The sequence below is a fragment of the Scyliorhinus torazame genome, chromosome 13 (assembly GCF_047496885.1).
Source record: "Scyliorhinus torazame isolate Kashiwa2021f chromosome 13, sScyTor2.1, whole genome shotgun sequence".
Lineage (NCBI taxonomy): Eukaryota > Metazoa > Chordata > Chondrichthyes > Carcharhiniformes > Scyliorhinidae > Scyliorhinus > Scyliorhinus torazame.
Genome location: NC_092719.1, coordinates 73,174,863 through 73,186,889, shown reverse-complemented (window position 1 = coordinate 73,186,889; position 12,027 = coordinate 73,174,863). Strand labels below are relative to the sequence as shown.

Sequence of the window (12,027 nt, the reverse complement as noted above, 5' to 3'; positions counted from 1 at the left end):
ACTCTTTCACATTGCATGCACAAACCATTTCCTGGGCTCCGAGAATGTTTTAGGGAAGCTCCCAGACAATAACCTTCTCCGTTAAAACACATTGACTCAAGGCGGCACGGTGGTGCAGTGGTTAGCACTACTGCTTCATGACGCCGAGGACCCGGGTTCGATCCCGGCCCCGGGTCACTGCCCGTGCGGAGTTTGCACATTCTCCCCGTGTCTGCGTGGGTCTCACCCCCACAACCCAAAGATGTGCAGGGTAAAATACATTTTTTAAAAACCCATTGGCCACAGGATTTAGGATTCACAGAGGATTTTACATCAAATCTTACAAAACTGTGCGTACCTGCCTGATGAGGCCTCGTGAGAGGGCTTGATGCTCGCACTGCGGTCCCTCCTAACAGGCCCAGGCTCCATGGTGGGCAGACCAGTGGCAGACGTTGTTGTTGTCCATGTGGACGAAATCCGTCTCAATAGTCCTGGAGGCAGACTTCTCCTCAGCCGCTGAAGGAAATAAAAGGATTAAATAAATTCAGTGAGGCCCAGCTGAAATTATCAATAAGCTTGATTTTAAAAACTGCGTGAGAACAATATCGTCTTAAGTCGATTCAGCTCAGTCCTCAAGGCAGAAGTACGGAAGTACAATATCTCAAATGCAATTGCTGTTCGTTGATTCTTCCGACAAAGATCTCTTCAATAAATTTTTTTCTATCCTTTTGGAGTAAAATTCCAATTATAAATTAAATATCATGATAACAGATCTTTTTCATTACACTTTAAAGCATAAAAAACAAAGAAAAATGTTGCAATTTTGTAAATAGAATAAATAGCTGATTGAATCAAATTATATAGAATGGTTTTTCAGTTTATCCAAGACGGTGATAAAGGGGTACTCATGGATTTTATTCATTCAGCTTCCTCTTTACAAATCCACAAATCCATCTGCCTGATGGTTTGATATACACCAATCTAGTAAAGGTCAATAATTGTTTTGAACAGCATTTTCATCCGACTTAATGGCTGTCCTCACAAAGAGTGAAATTTGCCTGAAGAATGTAGGAGGCCACTGGTTGAATCATCTCAAAGGAGGATGTTGGTGAACCATAATGACTTTGTGGCATCTACTGTCTTTTCCCTGTTCAATCCTGTCAAACTGTTCATCTAGAAATTACTCAAACCATTGACCAGTGCCCACCACAATTGTAGGTGCAACCAATTACTGAATGTGTGGCAGATTGCTATATTGATGCAACTGTCATAGAACTCAATAGAGTTTAATTCACTGATGCACTAATATCTCTGATATTCTTTTACATGTCCCCTCACAATGTTCTATTCCAATGTGCGGAAGATGTCAGCTCAATCTCATTGGAAACTAAGTCGTGGGCCTCATCTATATAAAACCAGTGAGCTGTGTTGGGACACCTGACTAGTCACCTGAGAATGAAGGTTTCAATACCAAAGCTGGTTTGCAGGTATATTTTGGCAGAGGAGCTGTGCTGAGCCAAAGGGAATGTCTTGACCAGCCAGGCAGGGCCTGCAGTTCAACTGAGGTGGCTCGAAGAAGCTCTCCTACACCTTTTGGGTCCACATTAACGATAATCAAAGAAAGTATTTGCCACCTCCTGTAGTTCCTTTAACCCTCAATGGCTAGGTTGCTGTTGACCCAACAAAACGGTAATTATCCATAGTTCATGAAGGACCATTGGCATCTCTCACCATTAGAGTGAGACAAATTGGTTTGATAGCTTGACAAGCACCATTCCACATCAAGTGAGGGGCAAGGGAAAAAGGTAGACTTCTTGATCTACCACAGCTAGTACAGGAATTGAACCCTTGCTGTTGGCATCATACTGCACCACGCTCTAGCCATCTAGCCAACTATGCTGGCCAACTCCACAAACAGTTTATGCAAAACTGTTGCTCACTATTCACCCAAGCCCCTCACTGAGTTCTTCATTGAGACATCCTCCCTCTCTTTGCCTTTGCACCAAGTGGCCCCTCAGCTTCAGTGACATTAACCAAACTTCCTCAGTCCCCTCAGCTCACTTCGCCGTTGTCCTGTCCACACTCATTTGGAACAGGAATTCTCCACTCAACTGTGACATACCAGGGGCCCCAGTGGAATTTTATTTATTGCCTGAGGGGAGCACATGCCACAGTCACTTCTTCTATATTCCCAAAAGTTGAGAAGCTAGCGAGGTATCTGGAAAGAAACTTACGTAATATCCCACTCGGGGTCTACAGGGTGGGAATGCTTGTGTTCCCATGCTCCTTGCAGAGTACAAATTCCCCTCCTAGGGGATGGGGGGGATATTTCCTGGAGCATATAAGGTTGGCCAGTAAGGCACCTGTGGTAATACCAGGTATTGCAGTACCAGAGAGAGGAATAACCATTGGCTAGACCGCAGGGTCTACCACTGGGCAATGTACATAGCCCCGCCCTGAGAAGCGGGGTATAAGAACCTGTGCCGTCCCCAGCAGCCTTCACTTCTGTAACTTCGCTGCTGGGTACAGTTCTATCTGATTAAAGCTGAATCGATATGACTCCACGTGGACTCAAGCGTATTGATTGTGCATCAGCACCAACCAGAGGACTACCCGGAGTGCAAATATTCTGTTTGTAAATAAAACTTTGTTTTTACTTCTACTTGGTGTGGACTCCCGCTTTCTTATTAAACTTTCCTTAGCGGGGCCTAGTGGAACAGGAGTGACCCATCAGACCCCACAAGGAAAGACTAGGCCTCTGTCATCCCCAGCTACGTTAATCCCCAGCCCCCATTATCTTCAGCTGTGGGGCCCTGCAATAGGCCCTCTAATTTGGTGCCAGCAGCTACCCAATTTTCATCCCCTCCTCCCACTGTCCAGCTACCCGGAAATCCTGCATCCAACACGCACTTCGCTCTTAAGGATTGCCATTGCTGCCACCAGGATATATCAGAAATCTTGAATATCCGCAACATTTCTGTTTGAAGGCTGCTGTGCACAGGTGAACAATGGATTTGTTAGATTGTAGAAAGAGAAACAGGAATGTCAAATGACTAAAACATGTGAAGGTTGCTGCCAACCAACCAATGACCTTTGGGAAAGGGAAGTGAACATTTCTTGCTGCACCTTTGGGATAGTAAGCTTCTCTCCTGGGCATTCTTCGGAGTCAGAGCCAGCGTAGGACTCACTGAACGACACCAATGGATTTATTCTGGGCTTGTGGATGGGCTGGAAGGTCAGTTGTGTGCTGAGAAGATTGCTGACAGCTCTCAAAGAGGTACTGACATTGGGAGGCAGAGAAGGATCAGCCAGAAGGTCAGTAATTAGTCCATGGGCTTCACCCATCACAGCTATATCGACAGTGACGCTGGTGCCTGAAGACTGAAAGAAAATAAGGAACGTAAATACATTGACACATTAACAGTAGCCCAAGAAGGTGCATCAAACCTTTACTTATTCTTCGACAAATGAAATGCATAAACTCTGCTTTTAATTCAGATGAATTTTCCATATCCACTACTTTTCAATCAGCCTGCATAATACTCATTAAAATGAATCAGCTAATTCCATCATTCAAAGTAAGAATGTGGGTTATCTAGTAACACTCCATCCTTCATGTTAGTTTGACCACTGATTGAATGGTCAAGTGAAAATACAGATGTGAAAATAAGGATGAAATATGGTACAATTCAACTGTCTACTTACATCTGTCTTCAATGAGATCACTTTGGAACTCAAGCATGGCTTAAAACAGCTAACAACCAATTTCAACCAATATGCCACGATTTAATCATAATCCTCACTCAAATTACATATAATTCTTAGTATTTAGTATTTCCAAAAGTAGAAAATGCTGGAAAAACATCAGGGGCGAAATTCTCCCCCAACGGCGGGATGCCCGCCGACTGGCGCCAAAGCTGGCGCAAATCAGACGGGCATCGCGCCGGCAAAAAGGTGCGGAAGTCTCCGCATCTTTGGCGGCCTAGCCCCAACATTGAGGGGCTAGGCCGACGCCGGAGGGATTTCCGCCCCGCCAGCTGGCGGAAATGGCGTTTGTTGCCCCGCCAGCTGGCGCGGAAATGCGGCGCATGCGCGGGAGCGTCAGCGGCCGCTGTCAGTTTCCCCGCGCATGCGCGGGAGCGTCAGCGGCCGCTGAAAGTTTCCCGCGCATGCGCAGTGGGGAGAGTCTCTTCCGCCTCCGCCATGGTGGAGGCCGTAGCGGAGGCGGAAGGGAAAGAGTGCCCCCACGGCACAGGCCCGCCCGCGGATCGGTGGGCCCCGATCGCGGGCCAGGCCACCGTGGGGGCACCCCCCGGGGTCAGATCGCCCCGCGCCCCCCCCCAGGACCCCGGAGCCCGCCCACGCTGCCTGGTCCCGCCGGTAAATACCAGCTTTGATTTACGTCGGCGGGACAGGCAATTCCTGGGCGGGACTTCGGCCCATCCGGGCCGGAGAATCCAGCGGGGGGTCCCGCCAACCGGCGCGGCTGGATTCCCGCCCCCGCCCAATCTCCGGGAGCGGAGACTTCGGCGGGGGCGGGGGCGGGATTCACGGCGGCCAACGGCCATTCTCCGACCCGGCGGGGGGTCGGAGAATGACGCCCCAGATCTGGCAGCGTAGGACTCACTGAATGGCGTTAATGGGTTTATTTTGGGCTTGTGGATGGGTTGGAAGGTCAGTTGTGTGCTGAGGAGATTGCTGACAGCCCTCAAAGAGGTTCTGACATTGGGAGGCAAATTCCCGACAAGACTAATAATCAAACTCTGCAATCTTGGACTTGATCCCTCCCTGTGCAACTGGATCCTTGACTTCCTCACCAACAGATTGCAATCTGCCAGGATAGGTAACAGCACCTCCTCCACAATAGTCCTCAATACCGGGGCCCCACAAGGACGTGTGCTTAGTCCTCTACTGTACTCCCCATACACACACACGACTGTGTGGCAAGATTTAACTCCAATTCAATCTATAAATTTGTGGATGATATAACTGTGGTGGGTCGTATCTGAAACAACAAAGAATCAGACTACAGAAGGGAGATAGATCACTTGGTTGCATGGTGTACCGAAAACAACCTCTCTCTAAATGCTGGAAAGACCAAGGAACTGATCATCGACTTCAGGAAGTGTAGCACCACCCACACCCCTGTCTACATCAAATGGCTCTGAAGTGGAGATGGTCAATAGCTTTAAGTTCCTGGGAGTCACCATCACCAACACGTTGATGCAAAAGTCAAGAAAGCCCAACAACGTCTCTACTTCCTCTGGAAGCTAAAGAAATTTGGCATGTCTACATCGACTCTCACAAACGTCTACAGATGTGCCATATCTACACCTCCGGCTGCCTCAGGAAGGTAGACAGCATTTTCAGAGGCCCCTTACACCCAGCCTTTGACTTCTTCCAGACCCTTCCATCAGGCAAAAGATACAGAAGTCCGAAGACCCGCACATCCAGATATAGGAACAGATTCTTCCCCACAGCTACCTGTAAGAACACTATTCACGACGCCTTATGCTGCAGTCCAATCACTATTTGTCGATGTACCATTTGCCAATGTACTCTGTCGATTATTTTTTTGTCTACTATGTACGTACTGTGTACGTTCCCTTGGCCACAGAAAAATGCTTTTCATTGTACTTAGCTCCATGTGACAATAAAGATCAATCAATCAATCAATTCCGAAGAGTCGTATTGGACTCGAAACGCTAACTCTGTTTCTCTCCTCACACACGCTGTCAGTCCTGCTGAGTTTATCCAACACTTACTCTTATTGTTTCAGATTTTCAGCACCCACAGTATTTCGCTTTTATTTGGTATTCAGATTTTGATTCTCCCGTGACCCTGAGGGCAACTCCATCTTATTTGAAAATGGAGGGTTGCTGTCAGCCTTCATGGTAATCAGTATTTCTCAATCCTTCTCTCTGAGCTGTATTAGATATTTCCCTTCAATGTAGTATTGATCCTCCCAGGACTTATTACTGGATCCCTTTTCTTTTGGTTCGGTGAACTATTTTCATTTCAGGGGAACCTCTTTGGGGAATCTTGCATAAGTTATAAGTTAACCATATGTTATTAGATAATCCTGCAAACGACATGAGGAAACAATTCTTTTTCCTGGAGAATGATTTTCATAGTGTGTGAAATCAGTTAAACGTCTTTGGCAACTGAATAATGTGTTAAAAAACAGATTTCTGTTGGCCGAATAATTATGCCGAGCTTTTAAAAGCATCGACAGTGCAGTTGAAAATGGGCATTATTCTGTTTAATATGGTATCAGCTGGCAGTGCGTTGGAGACACTCATAAGGAATTCCCATTGACCACGTTAAAGTTAGTTGTTGAGTCTCGACTTAATGTTGCTCCTTGCAATGTCAATGGCCCTTGTCACTTTTAGATTGATTATGAACACAATGAACATTTGTCTGAACTTTCTGTCCGCTGAATTTTGTAGCTGTAACCTTGACGTCTGCTTCTGTATGGCTGACTGAGCTGTAGCAGATTTTACACTAGACGACCATCATCTAGGGTCTGGATTCTGAGAGTCGAGGTATGTCCTGGGCTATCAAAACAATCAGTGTTACATCAGTCTTCAGTTGTGTATTCTTTGTCTTGGAATGGAATATCTGATGGATCACACAACAGGGAACTGAAGTGGTACTGCCAGTTTATGGTAGTGATCTGCCTATAAAGGCTGGTACACTGCACCTTTCTCCACACCTCATGGTCCTGTTACTCATGGGAGCATTTTCAATTTTAATGAGCAATATAGCTAGGGAACAGAATGCATGAGGTGGTTTCCCATTGCTTTCGTCATGTGCACTCAAAAGGGGATGCAAGTCCTCTTCCTGAAGATTCCTTTTTTTAATAAGAAACATAGAGTACCCAATTATTTTTTTTCTAATTAAGGGGCAATTTTCCAAGTAAGGGCCAATCTACCTAACCTGCACATCTTTGGGCTGTGGGGGTGAAACCCACACAGACACTGGGAGGATGAGCAAATACCACATGGGCAGTGACCCAGGGCCAGGATCGATCCCGGTTCCTCAGCACCGTAGGCAGCAGTGCTAACCACTGCGTCACCCGCTTCTTAAAGAATCCTTGCCTCTAAACAGGTATTCTTCCTCGTGTTTACAGCTTTTACCACCGTAAATTCTGTTGTTGGGCATGGCTCGTAACTGCGATCAAGGAGCCCTTACCTGGGTCTTTTATTGTGACTCATGAAAAGAGAGGGTCGGCCACTACCACCCAGCTCACCTGGGGTCTCAAATGCCACTGCTACCCTAACTGTCAGTTTAGCAATGTTAAATCTGGTTTCCATATCCGCAGTAAAACTGGATCAATAAGTTGCCAACAATCTACAGAGTCCAAACTTACCAATGTAAATGTTGTGAACTGGCTTAACAATTACTGAGCTCCCAGAATTAGACTTAAAATAAAAACCAAAGGGCCTTTTATCAATAGCATTGTCTTGCATTTTGCTTGTGTTGGCATGGATAACATGGTTGCTTGAAGGACAGAACTGATTGATTTTCAGACAACCAGGCCAATAGAACCTCATTGTCAATAGTTTGTTTTTATTATTCACAGGATGCGGACTTTGCTGGCTAGGCCAGCATTTACTTCCCATCCCTAATTGCCCCTGAGAACGTGGTGGTGAGCTGCCTTCTTGAACAGCTGCCATCTATGTGATGTAGGTACATCCACTGTGCTGTTAAGGAGAGAGCTCCTGGATTTTGACCCAGCGACAGTAAAGGAATACCAAATATATTTCCAAGTCAGGATGGTGAACGGCTTGAAGCTGAACCTCCAGCTAGTGGTGTTTCCATGTATCTGCTGCTCTTGACCTTCTAAATGGCAATGGTCATGGGTTTGGAAAGTGGCGTCTAAGGAGCCTTCTTGGTGAGTTCCTGCATGGCATCTTGTAGATGGTAAAAATTGCTGCTACTGTGAGTCGGTGGTAGAGGGAGCGAATGTTTGTCGATGGGGTACCAATTTAGCGGGGTTACTTTGTCCTGGATGGTGTAGAGCTTCTCGAGTGTTGTTGGAGCTGCACTCTTCCAGGTAAGTGGGGAATGTGCCATCACACTCCTGACTTGTGCCTTGCTGGTGGACAGCCTTAGGGGAATCATGAGGAGAGTTACTTGCGGCACAGGATTCCTGGCCTCCGACTTACTCTTGTAGCCACAGCAGGGTTTTGGAATTGGTGATATTGTTAAGTTCAGTTTAAAAGCAAAATATGATACATAAACTCGGAAGTGTTTAGTTTTCCCTGGTTCCGAGAGAGGGCTATTCTATTATTCACTTTGCCTGTACCAGAAGCAAAGATTTGTTTCCATAAGGCAGCTGACAGAGTTCCATTTTAAGTGCGCATTATCTAAATTGTTCTCTGCAAAATATAGAAATGTTACTGTTTGAAGCACCAAGTGTCATTGCTGTACCTCAATAAATTAATCACCTTTACACTTAAGGCCAAAAATACAGACCAGAGAGAAGAAGCTGGAGGTTTGTTCTCTGAAAATTTTAAACCACAACGAACATTTTTATTTTGGATGCCATGCTTTGCAGAACTAAAGATGTCGGTGTCTGGTAATAGTGCCCTTTTTTAAGTAACTTTTTTTTGTTTAATAAACGCTGTCAGGATTTTAGTCTGTACCAGTCATACCCTGAACTGGACATTTCCACATTCAAGGCAATTGAAGCCTCCCTAAATTAGAGCATGTCCTATTACTGAGAAATGGATGTGCACGCTGAGTCAGTAGGGGCACTGCTCACTCACATGGCAGATTTTAATATGGGTGAGGAGAATCATGCCAGTCAGCTGGGAGCCAGCGAGAGCCCTCTTTCAGAAGGGCCATCAAATTCATTGTCAACAAAATGGCAAGTCTTATGCCTAACATTAGGTGAGTGCGAGCAGCAATGGGATGAGGTCTTTATGTGGGAGTTAATTTTTTTTCCTTCTTCGTTCATGGCATCGCTGGCTAGGCCTGCTTTTATTGCTCATCCCTAAATGCCCTTGTTCATAGGGCATTTAAGAGTCAACCACATTGCTCTGGGTCTGGAGTCACATGTAGGCCAGGCCAGGTAAGGGTGGTATAGATACATAGAAAATAGGAGCATGAGGAGGCCTTTTGGCTCTTCGGGCCTGCCCCGCCATTTTATCACGATCATGGCTGATCATCCAACTCAATAGCCTAATCCTGCTTTTTCTCACAGAATTTACAGTGCAGAAGGAGGCCATTCGGCCCATCGAGTCTGCACCGGCTCTTGGAAAGAGCACCCTACCCAAGGTCAACACCTCCACCCTATCCCCATAACCCAGTAACCCCACCCAACACCAAGGGCAATTTTGGACACTAAGGGCAATTTATCATGGTCAATCCACCTAACCTGCACATCTTTGGACTGTGGGAGGAAACCCACGCACACACGGGGAGGATGTGCAGGCTCCGCACAGACAGTGACCCGAGCCGGAATCGAACCTGGGACTCTGGAGCTGTGAAGCAATTGTGCTATCCACAATGCTACCGTGCTGCCCCATAACCTTTGATCCCATTCGCCCCAAGTGCTATATCTCTCCACCCCGTTCTCAGGGGCAATTAGGGATGGGAAATAAATGCTGGCCTAGCCAGCAAAGTCCGCATCCTGTGAAATATATTCCTAAATGACATGAGTGAACCAGATGGGTTTGTACAACAATCAACAATGGTTTCATGGTTAGACTTTTAATTTCAGATTATTATTGAATTCAAATTTTACCATCTGTCCTGGTGGGTTTCGAACCCAGGTCCCTAGAACATTACCCTGGGTCTGTAGATTGCTAGTCCAGTGATGTTACCACAATGTCACCTTCTCCTCCATTACCCGCGTAAGAGCCTTAATTGGCAGCAGGGCAGGAAGTCCGTCCATGAGCTTTCCCTCCCCGACCTTAATCGGGGCAGAAGTGGGAAGGTGGCAAGGGACCCAAAGCCACTCTCCCACCAAATTAAATGATCCTCCCTACACCAAACACCTCAGGGGAGGTCATATATTAAATTTCATTCAGAGAATGATAGAAAGGGAGGTAAAACCACCAGTTGCAACAAGTCTGAAAGACAATGGTGAATTTTGTTAATCCAATGACATGCAATCCCTAAACATGGTATTTGCAAGGGTGTGAGTTACAAAGGATAGAAAAAAACATGCCAATGGAATCTGTACTTTGTTTTGAATCCAAGTACAGTACTGAGAGAAAAGCCTAAATAATCTTATAGCCAACATAATACAGCAACTAATTAGGGCTTTATCCTTTGTCAGATTCTGTAACGATCCCCTCAGTTCAGGTTTTCTTGTAAATTGTCAGGCCATGGATTGTTGGGGTGGTGGTGGGGAAGCTATTTGTCACCCATTAGTGTGCAATTAATGCGCATATTTCTCTAAAACATCAAAGGAGGATCAATTTCAGATTTTACTTGCTGCACTTCTGGATGGTTTCATTCAGTGCTCGAAGCCTCAACATGGGGTTACCATGGAAACTGCTGAAAGGCATCACAATTCACATCATTATATCTGAAGGTTGCTGCTTCTGATTGGAAGGCACAAACTGGGTTGAGCAATACAATTCCTGACGTAAAGAGCAGTGCAGTGAGGCCTACTCATGAGCTAAAAGCCATTGATTTACTGCTCATAAACAAAAAAGCAAAAACATTAATGGGTTAGGTTTGAATTAAGCTGAGCAAGATGAGGCAGAAGGTCAATAGTTTTGAAGCCCGTAACTTTGCACATCTATTAGATTTGATAAAGAGACCTGTCTGTTGCAGCTTATAGCTGTGATCACGTCCTGGCATCATTCTCGGAGCCTAATATCCAACAGCGGCCTCCATTTATATAGCACCATTAACATAGTACAACTTGCCAGGTGTTTCCCAGGAGCAAGATCAACAAAGTATGACGCCTGAGCTAAATAAGGAAACATTAAGATATATGATTGAAGCTTGGATAGAGGAGGAGCATCTTAACAGCGGAGAGAGAGGGAGAAAGGACGAGAATGTTTGGGAGGGAATTCCAAAGATTAGGGCCTAGGCTGCAAGGCATAGCCGATAATGGTAGGGTACTGAAAACATGGACAAGAGGCCAGAATTGGAGGAGGACAGATCGGGGGGAAAATTGAATCGCAACAACTTGGGAATTCCGGCCATTTCTCCCTACCTGTCCCACCCAGACCCCTCATGATTTTGAACACTTCCATCAATCCTCCTCTCAACCTCCTCTTCTTCAAGAAAAAAAGTCACAATTTCTCCAATTTGGCTTTGTAATTGAAGTTCCTCTTCCTTAGAGCGATTTAGTTGTGAATCTTTTCTGCACCCTCTCTAGTGCTGTTACATCCTTCCTAAAGTGTGATTCTCAGAACGGATGAAAATTCTCCAGTTAAGGTTTATGTACAGTGTTTTATACAGTTTTAACAAAACCACTGTTGTACCCAATGCTCCATTGATGAAGCACAGGATGCTGTATACTTTATTAACCGTGCTCTTAAATTGTCCTGCCACCCTCACTGATTTATGTACATATACACCCAGCTCCTGCACCCCCTTTAGAATTGTACCCTTGGGGCGGCACGGTGATGCAGTGATTAGCAAAGCTGCCTCACGACGCTGAGGACCCGGGCTCGATCCCGGCCCCAGGTACTGTCCGTGTGGAGTTTGCACATTCTTCCCGTGTCTGCACGGGTCTCACCCTTGCAAACCCAAAGATGTGCAGGGTAGGTAGATTGGCCATGTTAAATTGCACCTTAATTGGAAACAAAAAAGAATTGGGTAGTCTAAAATTTAAAAATAAATAAGATTGTATCCTTTATTTTACATTAGGTGGGGTTCACAGGCCTCTCAGCTGGGTGTTTCTCGGCAACGGGAGGCGGCATGCCGTTCGCTGCCAGTGGGATTCTCTGCTCCTGCCACTTGTCAATGGGATTTCCCATTGAAGCCACCCCACGCCACCAGGAAACCCGTGAGCGGGGATCGCTGCCAGTGGGACCAGAGCATCCCACCGCTCCGGCCATTGTTTCTCTGCATTCT

At 45.9% G+C, this 12,027-nt stretch overlaps 1 protein-coding gene across 2 annotated transcripts in view; it reads right to left on the bottom strand.

The window, feature by feature from the left end:
* The window catches only part of pde3a (phosphodiesterase 3A, cGMP-inhibited), a 645,056-nt gene that overhangs the window by 131,629 nt on the left and 501,400 nt on the right, over window positions 1-12,027 (bottom strand). For both annotated transcript variants that reach the window (XM_072471756.1, XM_072471758.1), the window contains exons 3-4: window positions 3,106-3,360; window positions 338-495 (exon numbers count right to left, since the gene is read on the bottom strand). In XM_072471756.1, the coding sequence (XP_072327857.1) occupies window positions 338-495; window positions 3,106-3,360 (413 nt within the window). The remainder of the gene's footprint in view (window positions 1-337; window positions 496-3,105; window positions 3,361-12,027) is intronic.